The following is a 26,675-nucleotide window of genomic DNA, read 5'->3' as shown; positions in this document are numbered from 1 at the left end:
TTAGAATGCGAGGGTCCCGAGGATAGCTCGAGAACATTAGATTGCTGAATAAGTAAGAATGTAAATTCGTATAACTTTAGCCACTCACCGGACAGCTGTCAGCCTTTCGGTCGACCGATCCAAGAGGGGTATGTGCTCCGAGCTCGGGGTGCCCGGGAACTTGGTTCCCTTGGACGAAGCGCCCGAGCACTAGAAAGCATGAGGGAGAGCCAGGGGCCAGGCGGTCCCGACCACTCGTGCCCGAGCGGTAGGACTACCCGAGGACCCCCTAGGCTTGAGCAGCGCCCTGGGCACGGAGGCCCTCGTGGTCAGGCTGCTTTTGTTCCCGATTGTTGATCTGTAAGCTTTGGGAAATAGGAAAAGATTCTTTGTTTGGTGCGTTCTGTTAGTGCGGTACTCATTATAGACTGCTATCGTTTTTGACCCGAGACCTCTCGAATACCCGGACCGACGAAGTATACAAACAGAGGCATAACCCAGAGGTCCTATGGTTCGGTGGCGCCCGAGAAGGACTGATCAGACCGAGCACCGACAGCCCGCCCCTAGGGTCTAGGCTCCCGACCACTCTTTGCTCAAGTGGTAGGATTACCCGAGAACCCCAGAGGCTCGGTGATGCTCGGGGTGCTGCCATGACACCGAACACCACAGCCTACCACAACAGACTTAGGTCAGCGGTAACTGCCTGCGCGCATACCGATCGGGATTCTTTTATCAACGGGAAAAATGAGAGAGCATGTTTTTCTCGCACAATCGAGCATCTCACTAGACAGATTAAACATATGGATTCCAGAGAGAAAATAAAATTTGAAATAAGAACTGGACAATGATAATATATATTGACAATTTTGTACAAGATTGGGTGACTTGACTTACATGGTTGGTGGTAGCCCCCGGCCAACTTGGGCGGGGGGGGGGGGACCCCTGGTCTGGTTGGCCCGAGCACAAACATGCCCATCTAAGGATAGAACTTGCGCAAATGCTCGATGTTCCACACGTTTGGGAGCGGCTGCCCATCCTCCGCAACCAGCCAAAAAGAGCTTTCTCGCGGGACACCGATCACGGTAAAGGGGCCTTCCCACATAGGGGACAATTTATTCCTTCCTTCGCGCGATTGAACGCGTTGGAGAACTAGATCCCCAACCTCGAGAGACCGGGCCTGGATGTGACGCTGATGATAGCACTGCAGGTTTTGCTGGTATCGGGCTACTCGGACGGCGGCACGCCACGCCGCTAGCGCTCTTCCAAGTAGTCGACGTCGTCACGCCTTCGCTGTTCCTGTTCACCTTCGGAATAGGCATGCACCCAAGGGGAGCCAAGAGTGAGCTCAGAGGGGAGGACCGCCTCAGTGCCATACACGAGGAAGAATGTCGTCTCCCCAGTGGCGCGGCTTGGCGTGGTCCGATTGGCCCACAGCACAGCAGGTAGCTCATCGATCCATCCTTTCCCGTGCTTTGCGAGCACGTCGTAGGTCCGGGTTTTGAGCCCCTTCAGTATCTCAACATTGGCATGCTCAACCTGCCTATTGCTCCGAGGATGAGCGACGGAGGCGAAGCAGAGCTTGATGCCGAGGTCCTCGCAGTAGTCCCCGAACAGGGCACTTGTGAACTGAGTGCCATTATCGGTGATGATCCTGTTCGGGACGCCGAAGTGACTTGTGATACCGCGGATGAACTGAAGCGCCATGTTCTTGGTAACCTTGATGACTGGAACCGCCTCCGACCACTTCTGAACTTGTCGATAGCGACGTAGAGGTACTCATAGCCCCGATTGCTCGGGGGAATGGACCCAGGATGTCCAGCCCCCAGACCGCGAAGGGCCATGACAGGGGGATGGTGTGAAGAGCCTGAGCTGGCTGGTGAATCTACTTTGCGTAGAACTGGCATGCCCTGTAGCGCCGAACCAACTCGGAAGCATCCTGGAGAGCTGTAGGCCAGTAGAAACCTTGCTGGAAGGCCTTCCCGACCAACGTGCGCAACGATGCATGGCCACCGCAATTGCCCTCGTGGATCTCAGTGAGAAGCTCACCGCCTTCTGCCCGGGTGATGCATTTCAGGAGGACACTGTCCGTGCCGCGCCGATAGAGACCCCCGTCTACTATGGTATAGTGTTTGGACTGTCGTGCAATCCTCTCGGCAGAGGCATCATCCTCAGGAAGAAAATTTTCTTTTAAGTACCCTCGGATCTCGTCCTTCTATAAGGCATCTTGAGAACCGCCAGCAAGCGCAGCGCACTCACCGGGTGGCGGCACCCTGACGGGGCTCCCCACTGAGGGCGCTGCCTGGGTCCCCTCAACTAGGCTCGAGGGTTCCCCTTCATCCTGGTCGGCAGGCAGGACGGAAGGCCGTGTGAGCCTTTCTTCAAAGGCTCCGACAGGAACGCGCGCACAGGAAGAGGCCAGGCGAGAAAGGTCATCGGTCAGAGCGTTGTCGCGGTAAGATATGTACCGCAGCTCCAGGCCGTCGAAGTGCCTCTCCAACCTCCTGACTTCCGCCACGTATGCCGCCATTTGAGGATCCGTGCACTGGTACTCTTTCGACACCTAGTTGACCACCAGCTGGGAGTCTCTCTTGACCAGGAGGCGACGAATCCCGAGGCCCACCGCAGCCCGGAGGCCGGCGATGAGGCCCTCATATTCCGCCATGTTATTGGTTGCTCGGAACTGCAGCTGCACGACGTACCGGAGTTCTTCTCATGTTGGGGAGGTGAGAATCACTCCGGCCCCTGCGCCTTTCAGCGTTAGGGAACCGTCGAAGTGCATAACCCAGTACCCAGGCGTATTGTACCCGGGATATGCGGAAATCTCTTCTTGGTCGATCTCGGGGACGGTCGTCCACTCTGCCACAAAGTCAAAGAGCGCCTGGCTTTTGATCGCCTGACGGCTGACAAAGTGCAGATCAAACTCTGCCAGCTCCTCCGCCCACTTGACGATGCGCCCAGTGCCTTCTCGGTTCCGGAGGATTGGCCCCAGCGGATACGTAGTAACCACCGAGACCTTGTGCGTCTGGAAGTAGTGGCGCAGCTTCCGGGAAGTGACGAGCACGACATAGAGTAGCTTTTGAGCTTGAGGATATCTTGTCTTGGCATCTCGGAGGACTTCGCTGACGAAGTACACTGGTCACTATACACGACGGGCCTGGACTGCGGCTTCACCCGAGGGCTTATCATAGCCCCCGAGCTCAGCGGTGTGGTCGTGGTTGGCCGAGTGCTCGGGCTCGACTCCCTGGTCGGGAGGAGCCGCAAGAACTGGAGACTGCCCGGGGGCGGCCAGGAGCTGGGACCCAGCACCTTGCCCTGAGCACTCATCACGTAGAGCAGCAAAGGCTCTCCCTCGGAGGGGGCCACCAGTACGGGAGGCGAGGTGAGATACTTTCTCAAGTCGCGGAAGGCCTGCTCGGCCTCCGGCGCCCAGTCGAAATGACCGGTCTTCTTCAGGAGTTTGAAGAGGGGGAGTCCTCGCTCCCCGAGCTTGGAGATGAAGCGCCCGAGGGCCACCATGCAGCCGACGAGACGCTGAACTTCCTTGAGTCGAGCCGGGGGTCGCATCTGCTCGATGGCCCGGATCTTTTCTGGGTTGGCCTCGATTCCTCGGCTAGGGACCAAGAAACCGAGGAGCTTGCCTGCAGGTACCCCGAAGACACACTTCTCGGGGTTGAGCTTCAAGCGGGTAGTGTGAAGACTGTTGAAAGTCTTGGCCAGATCTTCAAGCAGGGTGGCACAGTCTCGGGATTTGACCACGAGATCGTCGATGTAAGCCTCGACGTTGTGGCCAACCTGCGAATCAAGGGTAATGCGCACAGCGCGCTGGAAAGACGACCCAGCGTTGCGCAAACCAAATGGCATTGATACATAACAATAAGTCCCCACCGGAGTGGTGAAATAAGTATTTTCTTCATCCTATATGGCCATGCGAATTTGGTAATAACCAGAGTTTGCATCTAGAAAACATAAAAGATCGCACCCTGCGGTTGAATCTACAATCTGATCTATACGGGGTAAAGGAAAATGATCTTTTGGGCAAGCCTTGTTTAAGTCGGTGTAGTCGACGCACATATGGAGCTTGATGTTGGCCTTCGGGACAATGACTGGGTTTGCCAGCCACTCGGGGTGGAGGACTTCTCGGATGAAGCCGGTGTCAAGGAGCTTACTTACTTGCTCCCGGATGAACTCCTGGCGCTCGGGCACCTGCCGCCAGACTTTTTGCCTCACCGGCCGTGCGTCCGGGCGCACGGCGAGGTGGTGCTCGATCACCGCCCTAGGGATCCCGGGCATATCTGACGGCTGTCATGCAAACACGTCGACGTTGGTCCGGAGGAAGGCGACGAGCGCGCTTTCCTATTTGCCGCCCAGGTCACTGTCGATTCGAACGACCTGGGAAGCGTATTCGCCCACCACGACTTCCTTCGTAGGAACGGAGGTGTCGGCAGCGAGTCAGAGTTTGGATAAAGAGGGTCCCGGGCCCCCTGGATGACCTTCGACCTTGGCCCGGGCTAAGACCAAGGCCGAGTATAGCTGCTCGGCGCAAAAGAAGGCGCTGCCGGTCTCAGCGGGCACGGAGATGGGGCCTGCAGGGCCCAGCATCTTGACCGTGAGGTATGCGTAGCGGGTGACCACCATGAACCAAGCGAGCGCTGGGCGCCCGAGGATGGCGTTGTAGGGGAGGGGGGTTCCACGACATCGAAGATGACGTCCTCTGTCCGGAAGTTATCCCGGCTCCCGAATGTCACGGGTAGCTCGACCTGCCCGAGGGGCAGGGAGTGCCCGGGTGTCACCCCGTAGAAAGGGAGCAACGACATTAGGTGCCTAGAAGGCACTTGCAGCTTCTCGAAGACCTCTCGAGAAAGGAGGTTCAGGCCTGCACCCCCGTCGATCAGCACTCTGCTGACCTTTACGTTGCAGATGGTGCGGGACACTACCAGGGGTAGTCGCCCCACGCCTGCAATACTTGCGAGGTGGTTGGCAAGGCTGAACGTGATTGGGGAGTCCGACCATTTCAAGGGCGTTTACGCGCCTCCATCGATGAAAGCGACGGTGTGCTCAAGCTCCTGAAAGCCGAGTTCTTGGTTATCGGGGGCGGCTCTGTCGTCGCTGCCCCTGCGGGGCTCTTCGCGGTCCCTCTGGCGCCGCTTGATGATACCTTTGACCGTGCGGCACTCCATGAGGTCATGCCACTCGGTCTGGTGGATCTGGCACCACTTCCCCAGCTCGGGCCTCGCAGGAGCGGGGGCCCTTGCGGGAGCAGGAGCCCTCGCGGGAGCCGGAGCCCTCGGAGGGGCCGTAGCTCTTGCGGGTGCGGGCCTTCTGTCGGCGGCCGCCCGGCGCGCTAGCCAGCGGTCAGGCTCCTGGGCTGGCCCATGGGCAGGGCCCTGGGCCGGCACGACAGGGACAGCCTCGCACCTCCTTCTCTTTTTCTTTTCCCGCCTGTCAGAGCTGGAAGGACCTGGTTGATCGACGGCGGGATGCTCAGGGCGTGGAACATGCCACGTCCGAGCCTCCACCGCCTTGGCGCACTTATTGGCTAACGCGAAGAGTTCTGCGGTGGTTTCGACTTCGTGCGTGCCCAGCTTTTCGAGCATCCGCTCGTCGCGGACACCTTACCAGAACTCGACAATGATGGCGTGGGGGGTTATCCGCGGGATGGTGTTGCGGACCTAGCTGAAGCGCTGTATGAAGCGCCGTAACGTCTCCCCCTCCTGCTGCTTGACGGCGTGAAGGTCGCAGTCCAGGCCGGGGCGCGTGAACGTGCCCTGAAAGTTTGCCATAAACTGGTGGCAGATGTCATCCCAGGAGCCAATGGATCCTGGGGGTAAGTTCATAAGCCAAGAACGAGCAGAGCCCCTCAAGGCTACATGAAAATAATTGGCCATCACCTTTTCACTGCCGCCAGCCGCTTGGACAGCGGTGGTGTAGATTTGGAGGAACTCGACGGGGTCAATGGACCCGTCGTACTTCTTCGGCAGTTCTGGCCGGAACTTGGTGGGCCATTTGACCCGGCGTAGCTGGCTGGTGAAGGCGCGGCAGCCTGTGCCGTACCCTGTTGCGCGGGCAGCGCCCTTGGGCGGTGAACGCCGGCGAGCCGGGGAGCCCCGGCGGTCATGGGCTGGCACGAAGGAGGCCTGGTCCTCAGCTTCGGCCTCATGCCGGGACTCTCGTTGGCTCTCAAGGGTAACACACGCATCTTCGACGGCCCTCTGCTCATTGAGGTGCAAGCGTAGGTCCTAAGCTCCGGTAGTGGCCAAGGGGGCGGCACTCCGCTTGGAGGCCCCCTGGCCGGTTCGGCCACCACCCGAGGATGGACCGGCCTTGGTTGCACCGCGGTGGGAGGTAGCGCGGGAGCTCTCGGCTAGCACCTAACAGTGAGCCGTGCCCACCAGAGCGGCCACCTCCTGGAGCCAGCGACCTTCTGGGGTTTCCCCCACCGCCTGGACTGGCGGGTGCCTGAGGAGAGCTTGCGCCGCAAGCAGCGCGCTCCCAGGACTGGCATCGCCGAAGGCGAGCCTACGCCGCAAAGGCGCTCGGCGCTGTCCAGACGTGGACCTCGCGGCAGGAGTTTCTACCGCTTGCTGAGGGTTAGGCGGTGCGCTTGCAAAGGCAGCGACGGCCCTGCTGGGCCCAGCACCATGGTCCCCGTGAGAGGGGAGTGCCATGCGGGCGGACCGTGGCTGCTGCTGAGGAGCATCAGCGACTGGGGCCTCCTGCGCGAGGGGCTCCATTTCCTCACTGGAGCTGGAGCCGGTGCGTCGGAGACGATGGCCACCTGCCATTTTTTCTGCAGGAAAACAAGACAAATTCAGGGATGCAACCCCTCTACCTGGCGCGCCAGCTGTCGAAGGGTGAACTCCTCAAGCAGGGATCCGGAGGGATCCCCTTTGAGATTCGGCCAGAGGGATGATTCTGAATCTGTTTTGCGGGAGAAATAAATGGGCGTAAATGCGATGGCAGGTGGAATGGAATGACCGGATGCAGAATGCAGTAAATGCACTTGAGGTTTTTAGACAGGTTCGGGCCGCACTGAGCGTAATATCCTACTCCTGTGTGGATGTTATAAATGCACTGAGAATGTCTCTTAGGGATGTTGCTGGTTACAAGAATATTTGTCTATCCTAGAGCTTCGGGCTCCTTGTTCTTCGGTGATCTCAGCTTCTGTGCTTGTCCAAGAGTGTTCTCTCTTCTCTTCTTTTTCTTATCTCTGAGTCCCTTTTTCTGTGTCGACCGGCCCTTCCTTAAATACTTCACCGGCGGTAGCGTGCCCAGAAAGGGAGGGCACAAGCTCCAAGGCGCTATAAATGGAAAGCAACTATCATGGGCTGCCACATGAAGTGATGGGGGGGTTGAAAACGCGCCCCCGTCCGGTCTCGTTCGTCATGATGTCGTTCTGCAACGGGCACCGCGGAGAGGGCCCACCGGACAGCCACCGAACGACCTAGCGTGCCCGCTCGGTCTTGTACGCCTGACACAGTAGGGCAGCAGGCGGGGTGTCTTGGGCCTCGCAATGTTATCCCGAGGCGCGCCGGATGACGCGGGATGGGACCCGTGCATTAAATGTCCCCATGCCTCCCTATCACGCCGTGGCAGGGACTGACACCGAGCGTGGCAGGAGCAGTTGGAAGTGACAGGCCACGCGCCCTCTTAAATGCGGCATCGGGCCTTTCACTGGTTGACACCTCACCGCTGGACCTCTGTGGGGGCCACCAGCGAAGGACTTCTTAGGCCGTTGGGGAACCGAGTGCTTGGGGGTCACTGTTCACAGCCCCGAGCACTCTCTCCCAGATATGCCCTTTCTCGGTCCTCAGGGAACCGAGTGCTCGGGGGCCACTGTTCACGGTCCCGAGCACTCTCTCCCGGAATTGACTGTTCATGTCATCGGGGAACCGAGTGCTCGGGGGTCGCTGTTCACGGCCCTGAGCACTCTCTCTCGGAACTAACTTCCTTGGGTCCTCAGGGTACTCGGGTGCTCGGGGGCCACTGCTCGCAGCCCGAGCACACCCTTCCTGGTACTCGGCTTTTCTGGTCGTCGGGGGACTTGGGTGCTCGGGGGCCACTGTTCACGGCCCCGAGCACTCTCTTCTCGGCACTTGGTCTTCTTGGATCATCGGGAAACTCGGGTACTCGGGGACCACTGTTCATGGCCCCAAGCACCCTCTCCCGGGACTTAGTCTTCTCGTACCTCGTGGAGATGATCCCCGCGGGAGGGCGCCGTGTGGCAAACTGCTGATCTGGCCTCAGGACTCGAGGACCCTTGGTTCCTGTGTCACCGACAGTATCGCTACAAAGATTAAAGGAATTGTGTGGTCAAATGTTCTAGTAGGAGGTAACCCATTTGGCTCTTCAAAGACATCTGCAAACTTGTGTATAAGTTTCTTAATCTCTTCATGGCAATCAACCTTGCACATATCAGGTTCTGTGGAATATAATTGGACTACACACTAGATTTCATCTTTTTGCTCAAGTTTCAGTAAGCCATTTCTATCAATTGAGTAGCACAACAATGAACTGAAATATACTCCCTGAAGCTTAATGTCAGATCCACAATAATTGAAAGACACCCACTTATCAACCCAATCTATCTTCATAGGACCATGCATTTCCAAGCAATCCATGCCGAGAATGATATCATAGCAATGAAGAGGAAAAATCTTAAGAGTGGTTGAAAATGATATACCTTGTACCCACCATTCGCAGTCAGGGATTTCATGGGTGCATAGGGCAAGCCCCCCCATTGGCTACCTTCACCTTCAATGGAATTGCTAATTCCTTCCATCCAGTAATCTTAACTACTAGTGCTTCACTGATGAAACTATTAGAACTCCCGGAGTCAATGAGCATTATAACTTTTGAATCTTGCAGTTGGCCCAATAATCTCATGATCCTCTTAGAATCTACACCGGACACTGCTTGAGCTGAAATAGCCATGAGGTCTTCTCAGAAATCAGAATCACCAATAGAATTAGGTTCCATTGTGTTCTGTCCAGTGTCAGAAACCATCTGCCGCAACTCTTCTACAAAATGTAAAGGAATTGTAGAATAACATGTGTGCTGAGGCCCCCCATTTTGCTTCACACTTGAAGCATAACCCCTTGGCTCTTCTATAAGTCTTGAGAGCTGCCAATTTATCCTCTTCATTTCTGCTTCTTTGTGCTTCTACTATTCTTTAATCATCAACCAGGTTGTGATGAGAAGTCTTTGCACTCATTGGAGCAGCACTTTTGTTAATATTCCTCAAGAAGGAATTACCATCATTTCACTTGATATCTCTCCTCTGAACTCCCAATGTCACTTCCTCTTGAAAAATAGCAAGAGAGCCCGCAATATCCAAGACATGTGGCCTATGAATCAAAACAACTACTCTAATATCCTCTTTGATTTCATCTATGAATCTATTAGTAATGACTACAGAACTAAAGCCAGGGTCATGAGCAGGTATTTGGTGGACTATCTCGTCAAGTTTTTCTATGCACTCTATAACTGAGTTAAGTTGTTTCATATGGAAAAATCGACGAATAAGTTCATTATCCTGCTCATGTTCAAAATGAGCTCCTATAGCGTGACACAACTCCCTCCAATTCATCCTAGAAATTTGTGACTCTACTGATTGATGCCAGAATGTAGCAGATCCCTCAAAATGCATGATAGCAAATTTGACCCACACTGACTTGGGAACTTCACATAGTTCAAAATACATTTCACATTTTCTAATCCAAATCTTAGGACTAAAACCATTAAATTGGGGAAACTCTTGTTTGGGAAATAGAGATCATAAGCCGCTAGCACTTGCCAATTCAGTGTGCCTAGCTGAATTAAGAGCACCAAAGGGTATAGGAGAGTTGTGGAAACCTCTCGCACTTGTGACCATGGTGGGTATCAGGGTGGTGATAATCCCTCAACCCACATCCCGGTAGCAGTGATCGGAGTTGTGGCCGTCTGGCCTGAGCGTCTGAAGGTGCATCTAGCCCCTAAGTATGGTTTTGGTAACTAATGATAATATATATAGACTAACAATTGTGTTAAGAATTATTAGTAGGTTGTTCCATAGGTTATGTATATGGAGGATTGAGCATGCATTCATTAAGGAATGCCATGTGATCAAGAGAAATACATCGAGATGAATGAGCTCTAAGTGATGCTCGGATAAGTGATGAAATATATGTGGACTAAAAATTATATTGAGAATTATTAGCAGGTTATTCCATAGGAGATGCATAAGTGATAAAGTATTGATTCATTGAGGAATGCAATAAGATCAAAGAGATACATCGAAGTCATTGAGCTCTAAGTGATGCTCATGTGATGAAGAAGAAGCTAGAGAGGAAGAGACCTCAGAGTTTGAGGATGGTCTTAAGAAAACTGAAAATTAGCGTGAAGACCAAAGTTACTTGTGAAGATCAAGTAACTAAAGTTATGGATTGTCAATTGATTTTTATGGACTAACCCATGTGCTATGTGCTTGAGAGTAAGTTGGAGTTAGGTTCTATATGAAGGAAAATATTGAACTGAGATATTCAATGTGCCGAGTTGAAAGATCAAGATCAATACAAGCTTAGTGGATAAGTTATGTGCTTGATGCTTGTGGTTCATATCTCGGTGGTGAACCGGATGAAGATATTGTGAAAAGAAAATTCTTCCATGCTTGGTGCATGAGACGCAATCAAGTGAACTTCATTAAGCTTTTGGAAGATCAAGAGAGGATCGAGATGGGAAGCGAGGATGAACATTGTTATCAAGATCAAGTGAAGAGTTGATGACAAGCCTAGAAGAAATATCGGGACTTGGATGATGTGTTCGTCAAGTCCAAAGGGATGGCTAGTTCAAGGCAAAGATATAAAATATATGGTATTTTCTTTTATCGATCAATGGTAATTAGAGAAGAAAATTGACCGTATTGATAGGATAAATGACATACTATTAAGAGGGGTCTTGACGATTGCTTGAGTTTTTATCATGTGTTGATAAGCTCAATCCTATATGTGTATACTTTCTTTGGTAGGATGCTATAGTTTATAAATGGGTTTTGCAAATAGCTGAAGTTTATGTTCCAACTCCGTATGGCATGTCACTAAGTTTGCAAAGGTATTTTTCAAGTTGTCATAGTGAATGCTTTAACCCTTGGTCGTATGGAACCTTTAGGTTGCAAATTTGTTTTGCAAAAGATTAAGATTCATGTAGTTTTTATTATATGTATCTTTTGACTATGTATTAGGTTTGATCCAATGCGTTTGAGATCAATAAATTAGTTGGGATGTGTAGCTCTCTGAATAAGCTTTTCGTAGAGTCTAAGATCACATAAATCGGACATCGGGTTCAAAAGTTATCGTTGTTTCTTTGAGTGTCGGTATTGCTGTTCTGGGAATGGTGGTTCGACCGCCAAGAATTCCGATCTAACCACCAGGGTGGCGGTCTGACCACCAAGATGAGCGGTCTAACTCCTGGAACTAATAGAGAACTCTTATCTCTCTAGATCGGGTGGTGATCCGACCGCTAAGGAGGCCGGTCTGATCACCGAAGCTTGTAGAGAACCTCTATTTTCCTGGAGAGGATGACGGTCCAACCGCCAAGAGGGTCAATCTGAACGTTGAAAAGGTGAAAAGGTTGCAACAGTTAGTTTTAGAGTCATTGGTACAGTGGCGGTCCGACTGCCAGGTGAACTACGATCTGATAGCAAGATGCGCAGAGATGTCAGCTTTTGGTATAACAACTAGTTTGGGTGGTGTAGCCTATATATACCCCTTTTACAGTGACTTGGAGTATCACTCCTACCCCATTGAGCATACTTGAGCTAAGTGAAATCCTCTCCACATATTTGTTCATGTGTTGCATATAGATAGGGTTGTGAGGCAAGAATTAAGTGCATTTGCATTAGTGATTGAGCTTTATGCACTTGGTGAGAGTCGAGTTTGTCTTGACTTGTTACTCTTAGGTTTTAACAACACCTAGACGATGTGGTGGCATTGTGATCTGGTGATCTTCTCAAAGAATCTTGTGAGAAGGTTCGGTGTGATTGTGAGAGGCTTTGTGCACGTCTTGCCGGAGTGGTAAAGTGCAACTCTAGTAGAATTGAGATAGTGAGTGGTTCATTGGATTAATCTGTCTCAAGATCAAGTTGCTCGTGGTGAGCCTCTTCTCGTGGTGAGAATTGCATACTTGATAGATGAGCGGTTAAAGGCTTGAACTCACCTCAACGTGGATTAGAGGAGACCGACAAGTCTCCGAGACCTCGGTAAAAAATACGGTGTCTTTTTTTTATTTGTATACTTAAGCTTATTTACATTGTACAATTTACACTCCTAAAATTATAATTGTTTACATACCACACCAGGTTGCAAACCTTGACAAACATAGAACTGATCACTTTGTTGAGATATAGATTTTAGGGGTTTTATATGTGTTGTAATCGATCTTTTAATTCTGTATTAGAATTGGTTATATCTTGTAGAATTTTTAGAACCGTCTATTCACCTCCCTCTAGTTGACCTCCTTGATCCTACAAGTGGTATCAGAGTTCGGTCTCTCTTTTTAGTGGACTTAATCATCCCTAGAGAAAAAAGATGACAACTAGTTGTATAGAATACCCCTGTGAGACACCTTTATTTGATGGCACTAATTATACTTATTGAAGAACACACATAATTTCTTATTTTAAAGTCATGAGTCTGAAGATATGATGGATCGTAGTTGTAGGTTTTTCTTATGCTTTGGAAAACCATGCTCCAACAAAAAGGCAAGAGAAATGCCTACATATAGATGCTATACCTACTAATGCTTTATTTAGTATTTTGAGTGTAGATATGTTCTATGAGATATGAAATTTAAAAATTGCTCATGACATGTGGATCAAATTGTAAGAAAAATATGATGGAACCAACATGACAAATTATAATTACATTGATAAGTTAATGATTATGAATGTTTCTTCTATCTCAAGCTCTAACAATGAAGATGATTGTTCTTCTTCATGTGCCTATGTTGATGAGCTTTCGACTTCATCTACATTACTATATTGTTTTATGGTCAAAGGTGATAAGAAGGTAAAAATTATTTATGATGATGATGATCATGAATACTCTTATGATCATCTTGTTGAGATGCTTGAAGGCATGGACGAATATATTTTCCAAGATAAATCTAAAATGAGAAATTTAAAGAAGAAAAATGTTTCTTTGAAAGACTTATGTGAGGAGCTATTGCGGTCTCATGATGAGCTTAAGGAATCTTACGAGAAGCTAAAATTATCTCATGAGATTCTTAGTGAAACTCATGAGAAGCTCAAAAAAGCTTATGGTTCTCTTGTGGCCAATGTATCCGAAAATGTTAAAATAGACATAGGAATTACATGTGATTTAATTGATGACATACCATGTGTATCTAGTTCATGCATTGCATCTAAGGTTGACATGTCCATTTCTTGTGATGAATTACTAGATATACCTTGTAGCTCAAATTTGATGCTAGTTCTTCCTCTATGCTTGTTGATACTAAACTTGCAGAGGGGAATAAAGAGCTAAAAGATGAGATCAAGAAATTAAAGAAGAAACAAGAAGGATGCTACAACTCGAAGACCACGCTTGATGATATCTTGAATTATCAAAAAAGCATAGATGATAAAAATAGACTTGATTTCCATGCCAAGAAAAAGGAGAACAACTGAACAAGACATAATAGAAGGCATCAAAAGAAATATCAAGATACAGAAGATGAGCAAGAAGAAAGAAAAGAAAGATCTCACTCACATCTTGTGCTTTATGCAAGGAAATGAGACACTTTGCCTCAAGTTGTCCTAGCAAGCTTGATGAGAAGTTAAAGACATCAAAGAGGCAAATTAGCAAGAAGGAAGGCGATGTGACTAGAAGTAAAAATATAATTTGTTATAATTATCGAGAGAAATGACACATTGGTAAGAATTGCCTAAATGGTAATACTCCTAAATCTATTCTTTTCAATTATCATTATTCACTTAGAAAGGCTAGAAATGGTATCATAATTGCTAAGGTTATTAGTTCACATAAACTTCATGCAAAGATCATTTGAGTGTCTAAATCTCTTGTGACTAACATTCAAGGACCCAACATGGTTTAAATACCACAAAGTTCTTGGATTATTTAATAGGTACTTGAAGAGGTATTAGAGGCTTGACTCGTTTGTGAAGAAGTAATTTCATACCTTATACCAAAATGAGTCAAGTTTCAAGATGAACTTTCTACATTACGAATCAATGTCATCTCAGTAACAAGTATTTACATTGCTTAGTTATGCATAATATTATTATTTGTTGCTTTCTTATGTATCATGTTATATTTTAGCTTTTAGAGCATATTTATTTTGGTTAAAAACACTCAAATTTTTTGCTAGTTGAATCGCATGGTTCTTCATCCAATTTTTATGGGGATCTTAAGATTAAACATGTTTATTTAATTAACAAATTAGATGCTATGCCTCTAGTAGATTTAGATATGTCATGTCCTAATTTTATTTCTATATCTAAAAATAAATTCACTATTTCCCCTATTGATGATGTTTGTGCTTCTAACTCTATTTCTTATATAACATCTTTGGAATAAAGAAAATGTTGATTTAATAGCTCAAATTGAAAAGGTAACTAGCAAGTATGTGGAACTAAAAAAAATCATAATAAAGTTTCATGCACTTATAAAAGTATTGTAACTTTTCATACCAAGCTAGAAATAGCTTATGAGGTAATTCTCTCAACGGTAAAATCATATAAACCTCATATGGACAATATTACACTTTCTTTGCATAATATAGATTTAACATGTGCTAGTCATATCGATTCATTTGATACGAAATTTATATCTAATGAAGAATTGCCGCTTGTTGCTCTAACAAAAACGTCTCCTCTAGTTCTACTTGCGAAATTAACCTTGTAGAGGAAATTAAAGAGCTCAAGGATCATATCAAGAACATATATAACAAGATGTCAATCAAATGATCATCAAATCAAGAAGCCTCAAGTAAAGAGGCTTAGCGGCAAAATATGCTATACGTGCCGTAAGAAGGGAAATTTATCCTCATCATGTCCTCAAAGTGGAAAGAAGGGCTTTGTTGACTTGGTTAAATTATTTGAAGATTTATCGTATTGCCAAAATTGCCAAGTTATGTGGAGAAAAACTATTATCATCTATCCAAGTCACTCTATAAGTAACACTCCATCACAATGTCTTTTAAGAGATAAGTATTCTTAAAATTTATATTTCCATTTTTGTGATAGATACATTGTCCAATGGGATTTTTTTTGGGACTTTTCACATATCGGAACTTCCGATTGAAAAATTGAAATATTCGATGGTCCAAGAAACCATTGAAGTTTTCTAGCCCTTTGCATGTGTAGATTTTGTATCTAGGCATGAATAAGAGCTTATGCTTTTTGCTTAGCTAGTATGATATCATGACTTACATACTCATATTTACATATGCTATTCGCATGATCAGGCCAAGTGGATGCAAAATTTTGAATTAAGACACAACATCTATGATTATATTTGATTTGATTTGCTAGTGGAGTTGTTAAAAATCATCCCATTAGAATTGTTTTTATATCTGAATCTTGCCTCAAGTTCACCAAAAAATTTCTGGAATATCTGTTTCGATCTGCTGGCTTTGGTTTGCCTGTTTCCGCCTGCTTTACTTGGACCATGCCTAGCTCCATCTACTTCACCAAAACCGCACCAAGCTCTGGTGTCTCGTTCCTTTGCTGTCGCTCTATTTTTTTTAATGTCTGACAACCCACTCCGACACCCACTTTCAGCTCAAGACCTCTAGCTTTGTCTGTCCTCGCGCGAGCAGCAAGATAAACCTTCACTATACCCCCTGGTGTCATAGAGTCGCACTCCTACTGACATTACTGGCCTCTCAAAACCTCTCAACTTCTATGTTCACGTAAGATTAGGAGTCAATTAATCTTACGAGGAACCGGCAGTGATTGATCGACATATAATTCTATTTTTATAATAGTGAGTTCATGTCGCGGGAGCAACCGCCGGTGCTAGCGGCGGCCTCGATCGGGAGCTACGGCCTACGGGGCGTATCTGGCGGACGGCTCCGAGTACAGGCACGCACGAAAGCCGCGTATCCCATCTGTTCGAGCATCTTGTCGTCCGTCTCGAAACTTTGAGATCTCAGACTTGTACCTTTGAGGCATCGCTTGCTTGATAACGTGCATGCGTTGATGCAGCAGAGATTACGGCAAATCGGTCACAAAGGAAGCGCTCAAGAACTTCCACCGGAGGCGGCTCCAGGTGCTTGCAGACGCGGGGCCGGACCTGATCGCCTTCGAAACGATCCCAAACAAGCTCGAGGCACAGGTAAACTTGGCGGATCGATCGGGGTGTGATCTCGTATTTCTTTGCACGAACTTTGTCGTGCTGACCTCAGGATGGTTGTCACCGTGAGAGCCTGCAGGCCTACGCTAGCTGAGCTTCTGGAGAACGACATACGGATCCCAGCCTGGTTCTCTTTCACTTCAAAGGATGGGATCAACGCGGCGAGCGGAGATTCTATCACCGAGTGCGCGGCCGCTGCTGATTCCTGCGAGAGGGTGGCTGCCGTCGGAGTAAACTGCACTGCTCCCAGGCCAATCCACGGGCTTGTCCTGTCGATCAAGAAGGTACGACATCGCACATTGCCGCTCTGCTAGTTCACGTTCTGTGTGCAGCATCAGCAGGACTAAAACATCGGAACGTGGCGTTTGCAGTCGTCGTGTACCCGATCAGCGGGGAGACCTACGTCGCCGAGACGAAAGAATGGGTACGGTGGCGCGTGCTCTAGCTAGCCCTGTCACGTAAATTCGTTTCATTTTGCTTCGGTTTTTGCCTATAGCATGCTGCATGCCTACGAAACCGTGGGCTCCTTCCGCAAGGTGCAGGGCTCGGCCGGCGCGTCGGGGACGAACTTCGTGTCGTACGTCGGCAAGTGGAGGCAGGCGGGCGCCGCGCTCATCGGAGGGGGCTGCAGGACGAGCCCGGCCACGGTGCGAGCGATCGCGGGGGCGCTGCGCGAGGACGACGCCATCGCCGAAAAACGATGATTTCCCTGCCGGGGCCGTGCTCTGACGTTTCGGCCTCTCGTTTGCCGGTGGAGGCTGGAGAGACTCGTCCTCACCGCGTGGTTTGTGCGTGACGCCTCACACTGTGACTTGAATGTTCACGTACGTCTGGTATTGGCTTCGAGTCCGGAAGGAGTGTAATCGGATGGAAGGACGCCATGCGTTACACGTCCTTGCATAGATGTTTTCTTCGGCAATAAAATGCAGGATCGATCGAGTGTTTCGTGTCATACGTAGTACTATTGCCGATGCGGCAAGTCCGATCCGAGTCTTGGCCTTTCTCCCAAGGCTAGTCAAATAGGCTGCAGAGACAGGATGACTGACACCACAAGGGCTGTGCTGGATTCACAGCCTCTTGCCAACAATGCTGCACGAAGAACGGAAAGCAAAAGGAGTGACGTACACACGTATCCAGATCTAGTGACAAAGTAAAGAAATTGAACTTTAGACGTCATCTTCATTTTGTCAAAGGGTACCATATGTTCACGCAGGTTCGAATACCGTCGCCAATAAACAGTTCATAAACTAAGGCACGAGCCAAAAGCCCAGAACTGTGGGCAAAAGAGCAACTAACGCGTCCAGTAGCAAAAGCACAATTGCCAGAGTATAACCTACTTTTTCCGTTGCAAACACTGTTCATAAATCAAAATTTCAGGTAGATTCATTAGAAGCTACACTGTGCTTGTGCATAAATCAACAAAAACCAGTTTTAAAATCCGGTGCATGTGTACCCTCTAGGAAAACTATAATGACAAGCTCAGTGACAGCTCTGAATGTCAGCTTCAAAGCTCTGCATTTCGCATCCCGTCGGTGATCCACATAAAACCGTACTTCTGGTGATCTAGTTATCTGAATCTACCGATCGCCACCCATGCCCCCAAACATTCCACTCATTTCCTTTGATCCCATCTGTTTCATCAGAGACTGCAAACCACCCATGCCACCTATCTGCTTTAGCATCTGCGGCGGAAGGACCTTGCTCATGTGCTGAACGTTCATGTTGCGGGACAGTGCACTCATCTCTCCTTTTTTTGGTATCTTGAGTCCCTTCATCTTGCTCCAGATCTTAGCAAGCCGCTTGTACTCTTCCAGCATGTCCATGACATCCCTGACAGGCCGGCCAGATCCCCGGGCAATCCGAATAATCCTTGATTCAGTCATCAGCTTTGGATTTGTGCTGTCAAGCTCTGAGAAGAAAATTTGATATGACGATAACAATTGTTGCAATATTACTCCAGTAATTAATATAGAGGAAGGAACTTGTCAACGGGGCTTACCTGCATCTGTCATGGAATCCATCATCGTCATGTACCGCTTAATCTTAGCCTGGCTTTCCTTCTCATGTCCTTTTGGCATCAATTCAGCGCTAAATCCAGGCAACATAGAGAAGACCTGCAAATAATCCAAAATTTAAGTTTTATTTGAGTGATGCACCCTGATCATGATGTTGACTGAACATTAATAATAAATATGTGATTTACTGTGTTAGTTTTGCACATATGTTAATGAAATTTCAAGGACTAAGTAGCTAACCTGGCCAATAGGACCCATTTTCAGAATGTTCTGGAACTGCTCATACATAAGTCTGAGAGTAAAGCTTCCTTCAGACAGTTTCTGCAGAAGCTCAGGCTGCTGATCGGTAGGTACTACTTCATGAATCTTGTCCATAAAGCCTGACCAGTCTCCCAATCCTGCCAAATACACAAAGTATGGTTAACCAAAGGTAACACACATATAAAACAGCGCACCTCATACTTTCACTGACCTAACAGACGACTAACAAATGGTTTCACATCAAAAACTTCAAACTCATCGATATGTTCTCCAGTTCCAATAAATATAACTGGACTTTTTGTTGCTGCGACCCTGAAAAGAAACAAGGATGTTAGGTACGCCAAGTTCCTCACATGTTCTGAATGTTACTGTGATATAGAAGTAGGTATTCAAGGATGGTATCCTAAATGCATGCACGAGCACAAGGAAAAGAACTTATTACAAAAACAGAATAAACTAAAGACAACATGAACGAAGATAGTGTTGTGTGCAAATTAGCTCCAGGCTCGAAGTATATCCTGAAAGTGAAACACGTGTGATATGTAGAAACTGTTTCAAGAATAGCATCCCACTATCTCATAAACCTATCCAACTCCAATACTTATTTAAAATGGTTGAGCTCTAATTATATCGTTTCTCAAGAATGAAACAATGCAGAATTATTTGTGGAGAACGTGCCCAGACTATAGCAAATTGAGAGCAGCTAGTCCAGATCTTTTACAGAAACAATGTTATTCATAGACTAGGAAAGAGGAAAAAGCACCGAGAGTGTATAGCAACAAAAGGAAGAGAATACTAACGCGCTAAGTGCGCCACCTCCTTTCGCGTGACCATCCATTTTTGTAACAATCACAGCACCAACAGAAACGCTTTGTTTAAATGCTTGTGCCTGATCAAATGCAGCCTGACCAATACTACTGTCCATAACAAATAGTACCAAATCTGGTTTCTGCAGAAAAGCACAAAGAATGAAGGTGAAATTTTGCTAGGTTCAGGGTATTGCTGAACTTGTTTGGGAATTTTGATTGTAGATACCGTTGCTTCTGAAACTTGACGCATTTCTTCAAACAGTGCAGCTTCTTGCTTGTGCCTTCCACTAGTATCTACAATGATGAGATCACAGTTTTCTTTCCTGAACCTCTCCACACCCTCAACAGCAATTTTCACTGGATCAGACTCCATGTAGCTGCAAAGAGACAGTTATAAAAACCAGAGATAACATTAACAAATAAATGAAGTTGAGAGAGTTAGAGCACCTTCCGTAAAAGGGGATCTTGGCCTTTGTTGCATTTTGTTTTAACTGATCAAAAGCACCAGCCCTAAACGTATCAGCGCAAACCAGTGCTGGTTTGAATCCTTTCCTCTGATGATAATATGCATATTTTGTACAAGTGGTAGTTTTACCAGAACCTGTACGAAAATGATGTTATCTTGTGAACATAATAACAAGAATGCAAGGGATAACATGATGAATTGCCCCATCAGGGTTCAATTTAAAAGATTTGCCCCATCTTTCCAGAATCCAGATAAACCAGATAGGCTAGTGCATCAGCATCACTAGCTGTGCAACCATGTTCAGCCTGAATGAAGAAACTATGATGCTTTCGTTTTTTGCCTCAAATCACTGCATCCATTTTTTCAAAAATGAAAAGGAAAAAGCCTCATGCTCCGCTAACATCGTGGTGATTCAAGAAGTGCCCTCAAGAAAATAGCTTGAAATTGACAATAGAGCTACAGGACTTCCAATAAGTGATCAATTATCTCTGATAAATTACATAACACGAGCAGTCAACGTTTAAACATCCTAACTATTTAAGTGATGTGAAATTCATAGGTGAACTTGTTAGATAAAAAGGCTATGTTTTTCCATAAAGGGCATACAAAAACCAACAATCAGTAATGAAGTGAGCATTTTGCTGAGGCTTTTGGCAAAGCTCTGAAACAACCTTTAAAATTATTTACTAGATTGATAATGAGCAAAAGAGCAAAACATCCCAATCCGATTAAACTATGATAAGACAAGTTTCGATCATTTAGGAGCACCTTGAGCAGCAAAAAAACTAGCAGGCCATCTTCGATTGGCAGATGTAAGCATACTGAATCTATCATAGCATGGGGCATAACGTATCAGCATGAACACTAACCTTGCAAACCAACGAACATGACTACGCTTGGCTTCCCCTTCTTAGGAGTGAAGGAAGGCTTCCCAGGATCCAACATGTTGCAGAGCTCCGTGAAGACGGCCTAAAGCAACCATAGATAACAATTGACGCGATCAGCAAGATGCACGATCTCCCCCAAATTACACTGAAATCCATGGAAGCTTTTGGGGTCCGGGGGCAGTGACTTGGGAGGAGGGGAATAAAGGGGGGCGGGCACGACCCTACCTGCTGCATGATGCGTCGCTTGTTGGTTCCTGCGGCGAGCGCCTCGAGGTTGACGATGCGCTTGATGTTGGCCTGCATGTCGCGGACCATCTTGAACTGGACGTCAGCCTGCAGGAGCGCGCGCGAGATCTCGTTGAGGCAGTCGTTGAGCACCTTCTCGTCGATCACCGTCGCGTTGCTCATCTGCGCGAGCGCGCGGGTGATGCTCCCGCCCAGCTGCGCGAGCACCATCTTGCCTGATTGGTGGGGTTCCGCCGGTCGCCGACCCCTTTCCCTTCCCTCGCCGGTGGTGACCTCCGCGGGTGGGGGTAGGAGAGGACTAGGGTTCCGATCGGGGGAGCGCCTGTCTCGCGTGAGAAAGGGATGGGGAGGGGATGACGCGGAGGAGGCGGTGGTGACGTGGCGGGATCGGGTTTCACGCGGAGTGAGAATGTGAGATCCGTTAAGGCCATCTTTCGTTCGTTTTTAATTCTCTTGCCGTTCTATTTTTTTATTTTTTATCTCCACTTTTTCTCGAGGTGATTCGTGAAAAAAAATTAAAATAAAAATAACCTTGAGAATACTTCGTGAAAGAAACCATAAAAGAAAAAATAAAAATCTATTTAGAAAAAAATATAACTCGTGAAAAAAATCCGATAGAGATGTTCTTAGCCTTCTCACGGTTCGACCTTTCTCCCTCGTCCGTCGATTGGATCAGGATAGGATGGATTAGCTTGATGGTCATTGATTGGATCAGGATAGGATGGATTAGCTTGATGGCATTGCTTAAATAGGTTGGATGGCTCTATACATCTTTGACGGCATCACATTACGTTTCATGGTGAAGGTCACCAAGCTAGAAACAAACATTACGAGACTCTGTGGTGAGTAACTTGCGACCATGAGGTGTTCAAGTGGCTCTCAGCCAAAAGAAAAAAACATCCCTCTTAGAATTTACCCATTACTCTGTAAAATATTATCCTAATGCCACGTTTGTTTTTGCTATGGATTATCACAATTAAAGCTTCTTCTCATCAAATTGTGGATTACAGAATTTTATAATATAACAATAATTATGGATTGTGAGAATCAACCTTTAAATTGTGACAATTTTCTTTTGCTTTTATTTTTAGGACTAGAATCCATAATCAAAATAAAAAAACAAATAGGGTCTAAATCGTCGGCTAAATATAATCGGATTGATAGCGTGAAATGGTTCCACTCTCCATATTAGCTCAGATGACACCACAAATTTATTTCAACATCCATATGACCATCCTAGCAGCTGAACTGAAAAAACAAAAGGAAAGAAGCAGACTGCTTTGATCTGCAAGGACATGCAAACCTTCACTCCTAGACACAATGCTGCTAAACCTGATAGAATCACTTCCACATCTTGTTCCACGAGGAGCAAGTCCAGCACATCACTGGACCAACTCTTCATCGTCTTGCCTATAGTCCATCGCATTGCAACTAGAAAAGTCCTTCCCCTGCCACCAAAAGGTTGTTATGATCTTCTGTGAATTGCAGTGAACATATGTTACACATGAATAAAATGTCCTAGTGCAAACAATTATACACCACCAGGGTTCTAGTTCCAGGTTTCAGGATCCCATCACCACTGGGATACTGGGTCCTGCCTAATTACCCGGCGGACACCAGCTAGACATTTTTCCTTTCATTTCTTCATATTTTTCTCAAACCGTTTGATTACCTAACTCTCTAATATCATTGATATATAGACTATCAAAACAATTAACATGTTCTCTAGAACCCAAAAGGTTTTTAAAATTCCAGTGCCCACAATTACACATCCATTCATAGACATAGAATGGAAAAGCCACATGGCCTAGAGGTAGAGCACAATATTGTGGTGTTTGAGCTGATGGATCCAGGTTCCCACTTTCCTTCTTAATACAAAGGTACACAGTTCCTCATGCATATTCTCGTTTCTTTCTATCCATAGACATTGAGCTGCTAGTCTTAAAGCAAAAAGCAGCATAGGTAAACAACTCTATTGAACTACAATGCTGCCTAGTTACTAATCTTGCAAGGAACTGACCATCTAGAACTCTATATGTTATATGAATTTTCATATAAATAAAACTTCTGAGATGCGAGCTGAACTTACTTAGCTCATCCAATGATTTGCTGACATCACTTTCCCCAGATTGTATCAATTTAATCCTGCCTGCACAGATTAATGGTTTCCGGACACGAAGCTTATATCAAGAGAAGAATGACAACGATTACAGTTGAAAAAAGCTTGCAAAATCTATAAAAATGGCAATGTCATCAATTCAGAAATGATAAGAGCACAATATATCAAGAGAAGTGGTGTACAACTAGGGTAAGATAATTAGCAGGAAATTTCATTTCCAAGAAATAATTCAGCTAGCCAGGTCTTAAATTAACTCATCTGAATCAAACTATTTTGCTAAAAATGATGCTACTGGGAAAAGGGGTCACCGAAGGAGAATTACATTTGAATTCAGATTAACGTACCATTGCGTCGCACACAGATTTCTGGTATGTTTTTCACTTGATCATTGATTCTGTCATTGTAGACTCTAGTCTCAATATCACCCTCAACATAAACTGAAGAGCTGAAATGAGGAACAGCGATAGCATTTTTATTTTCTCAGTAAAATTAAGACAATGAAACTGAACTAAATTTCTGACAATGTATCAATCAAGAGAGAAAAGCTGCATCTTATGCTCTAAAACCACATACTTCTTGACCAACTTTTGAACAGCATATGCACCAAGCTGCTCATTGTGAACAGCTATCCGATGCCACTGAGCTGGCGTTGGCAAGTTCTCAGCACCCAGTATCCTCTGGTCAAACATGCCACCTGTCCCAACAGTAAACACAGTTACCGTATGCCCATTTCTTAATATTTTCTGGACAGGCGCTTGTCCAACTTTACCACAAATGATTGCCTGGCAAGAATGAACCTAGTCAATAAGTATCAAATTATTTCACTGCAAACGAAAGTATGGATTATTGTTCAAATACCCGGTACACGCCGCGGAATTCTATATTCCTCCTAGGACCTGTAAAGTCGTCGTCACCTTCGCCACCCATGCCATTCTTCTCATCAACATCGGAAAATGATACAGTGGAGCTCCATGCTTGTGAATTTCTGTAAAAATCTACAAGAAAGAAACAATAATGTACTAGCCATATGTAAATATATTGCGAGCCTCTTCTAAGATGAAATGGAGAAGTACCCACCAGCTGAGCTTCTTTGCTGCGCTAAGAGCCACCTCAGGCTTAAGCCCTTCAGCAGTCTTGTACTCATGGTATGTCTACAAACATGGAGACAAGAGGTGAAATGACAACCAACTTAACACACGCACGCACAAAACAGTCTTTCTCATTGTCAAAGCTGCTCCCCGGTACCTCAGTTTGGTTTAATAAAACCCCTAGCAACTTGCGGCGATAATGAAAATTTGGATTAACCGCTCTCTCAGAAGATCCATTCAAGCAAGCTAGGGTTCCTTACCAACGGAAGAAATCAACCCCCACCCCCACGCCAATCCAATACCCGGTAGATGGGGGGGGGGGGGAGAGAGAAGGACGATGACGACCACGAGGGAGGATTTCCTTCGGGGTCAGTGGCGGCCTGGCGCGCTTCGGTGGCTGGAGGCGGGTTCGACGGCGCGGGTGCGGAGAAGAGGACGATGGTAGTGCTGGGCTTTGGGTTGACATGGTTCAGCCCCCTAGGCCGAAGCCCGAAATAATTCCAGTATTTTCGAAAGAAAAACTGTATTCCTCCACGAAATCTGCACATTAAAATTTTACTATAAATGCATTTATATTACATAAAAATTCGTAACGCGTAACATAGAGAGGAAAAATGGATTGGACCATATGAATTTAGCTGATGAAGATTTACATTAAAGACGCCGCAAAAAAGAAAAAAGATAGAGAACTCGACAGGATCGGGAAGTTGAGGCTAGATGGTTGTGTGAGGAGGCAGTGGAAGAGATTCTAAAAACAGCGTGGGAGATAGCCCAGCTGAATGGTGGCAGCTCCTTGGCTCAATAGACAGAGCAAATACATGCATCATTGCATGAATGGGATAGAAAGGTTTTGAAAGGTCCTAGAAATCGCCTGCGCAAGTTGCAGAAAGAGCTGGATGCGATAATGCCTGGACCATTGGCAGAAGAGACAATTTATAAACAAAAGGAGCTGCAAATCCAAATAGAAAATCTTTTGAAACGGGAAGAAATATACTAGGTTCAAAGAGGTCGTGCTAATTGGCTGCGGCATGGAGACCAGAATGCGGCCTTCTTCCACAATTTTGCTAGTACAAGAAAGAAAAAAATTATCAAAAAGTTGAAGGGTGATGATGGAGAGCGGGTGGAAGGTAATGAACTCTTGACTGCTCATGTCGCTAAATATTTTTCAAAATTATTCACTGCTGAAGTTGTGATGCCAGACCAGGAAGTTATTAATAAAGTTAAGCCATGTGTATCACAAGCTATGAATGAGGTCTTGCTGGCACCTTATACTAGGGAGGTGAAGAAAGCTCTTTTTAGCATAGGTGATTTGAAGGCTCCAGGCTCGGACGGCCTACATGCAGTGTTTTTAAGCGGTTTTGGCATATTATTGGTGAGGAATTGACAGATGAAGTTCTGGAAGCGATAAATAAGAGAACCATTCCAGATGAATGGAATAATACAAATATTGTTCTAATCCCGAAAGTTGATAGCCCCAAAAGGTAACACAGTTTCGACCTATAAGCCTTTGTAATGTTGTTTACAAAGTGATTTCAAAGATAATTGTAGCTAGACTCAAAACTATATTGCCAGATATTATTTCAGAAACTCAGAGGTCTTTTGTTCCGGGGCGTATGATCACGGATAACATCTTAATTGCTTATGAGAGCTATCATACTATTAAGAGAAAGAAGGAGGGAAAATTTGGTCTCTGTGCAATCAAGTCAGATATGCATAAAGCTTATGATAGAGTTGAATGGACTTTTTTGAGGAAAATTTTGGAACAGCTGGGCTTTGACATCTCTTGGGTAGAACTTATCATGACCTGTGTTTCTTCAGTTAAATACCAAGTGAAAGTCATTTCTCATCAATTAGAATGTATTATTCCAACTAGGGGATTGCGACAGGGTGGTCCTCTATCCCCATATTTGTTTCTACTATGTGCTGAAGGTCTAACAAGTCTTCTTAAGCATGCTGAGAAATTAGGTGATTTAATTGGTGTCAAGGTTTGCAGAAATGTGCCAATAGTCTCCCATCTCTTGTTTGCAAATGATTCTCTAATACTGATGAGAGCGGATGAACAGAATGCAGCTACGCTTCGTCTTGTTCTGGACTCTTATTGTGCAGCGTCAGGCCTGCTGGTTAGCGAAGAGAAGTCCAGTATTTTTTCAGTCCTTGTACAAGTGCTGATATGAGGGAACGAGTATGTCTTGAGCTTAACATCATGACGGAGGCTATTACAGATAAATATTTGGGGCTACCTCCGCTTGTTGGAGTGGGTCGTACATATTTTTTTAAGCACCTTCTTGATAGGGTGTGCGGTCGACTAAGTGGATGGGAGGAAAAAAAATTATTTTTTGGAGGTAAGGAGGTGTTACTCAAGGCAGTAGCCCAAACTATACCGTCGTATGCCATGTCGGTTTTTAAACTTCCCAAACAAGTATGTAAAGGGATCACAGATGCTACGTCCCATAATG

At 46.4% G+C, this 26,675-nt stretch overlaps 3 protein-coding genes across 4 annotated transcripts; 1 reads left to right on the top strand and 2 right to left on the bottom strand.

Moving 5' to 3' along the window:
• Positions 1-15,967: 15,967 nt before the first annotated feature.
• LOC133906951 (homocysteine S-methyltransferase 4-like) lies at positions 15,968-17,032 on the top strand. The gene is given in 6 exon segments (XM_062348923.1): positions 15,968-16,021; positions 16,023-16,057; positions 16,181-16,310; positions 16,475-16,623; positions 16,695-16,752; positions 16,865-17,032. Coding segments are annotated over 6 exon segments (594 nt in total).
• A 657-nt stretch (positions 17,033-17,689) lies between these two features.
• On the bottom strand, positions 17,690-21,412 carry LOC133908855 (signal recognition particle subunit SRP54 2). Its single transcript, XM_062351042.1, has 9 exons — positions 20,992-21,412; positions 20,749-20,848; positions 19,861-20,014; positions 19,640-19,790; positions 19,405-19,553; positions 18,816-18,916; positions 18,584-18,741; positions 18,328-18,442; positions 17,690-18,237 (listed from the first exon to the last, which is right to left on the bottom strand). Exons 1-9 carry the CDS (start codon positions 21,220-21,222, stop codon positions 17,906-17,908), a joined length of 1,491 nt encoding a protein of 496 aa, XP_062207026.1. The 5' UTR covers positions 21,223-21,412; the 3' UTR covers positions 17,690-17,905.
• A 738-nt stretch (positions 21,413-22,150) lies between these two features.
• On the bottom strand, positions 22,151-24,690 carry LOC133908856 (single-stranded DNA-binding protein, mitochondrial-like). Of its 2 annotated transcripts, none has more exons than XM_062351043.1 (7): positions 24,480-24,690; positions 24,209-24,282; positions 23,990-24,126; positions 23,705-23,913; positions 23,476-23,576; positions 23,102-23,161; positions 22,151-22,460 (listed from the first exon to the last, which is right to left on the bottom strand). In XM_062351043.1, exons 2-7 carry the CDS (start codon positions 24,273-24,275, stop codon positions 22,444-22,446), a joined length of 591 nt encoding a protein of 196 aa, XP_062207027.1. In that variant the 5' UTR covers positions 24,276-24,282; positions 24,480-24,690; the 3' UTR covers positions 22,151-22,443. The 2 variants fall into 2 exon arrangements, with proteins under 2 accessions (XP_062207027.1, XP_062207028.1); XM_062351044.1 differs by lacking the exon at positions 24,480-24,690 and adding an exon at positions 24,377-24,428.
• Between the last annotated feature and the right edge of the window lie 1,985 nt (positions 24,691-26,675).

The sequence above is a fragment of the Phragmites australis genome, chromosome 2, assembly GCF_958298935.1.
Source record: "Phragmites australis chromosome 2, lpPhrAust1.1, whole genome shotgun sequence".
Taxonomy (NCBI): domain Eukaryota; kingdom Viridiplantae; phylum Streptophyta; class Magnoliopsida; order Poales; family Poaceae; genus Phragmites; species Phragmites australis.
The sequence above is the reverse complement of the archived record's forward strand: the minus strand, read 5'-3'. Positions and strand labels throughout refer to the sequence as shown.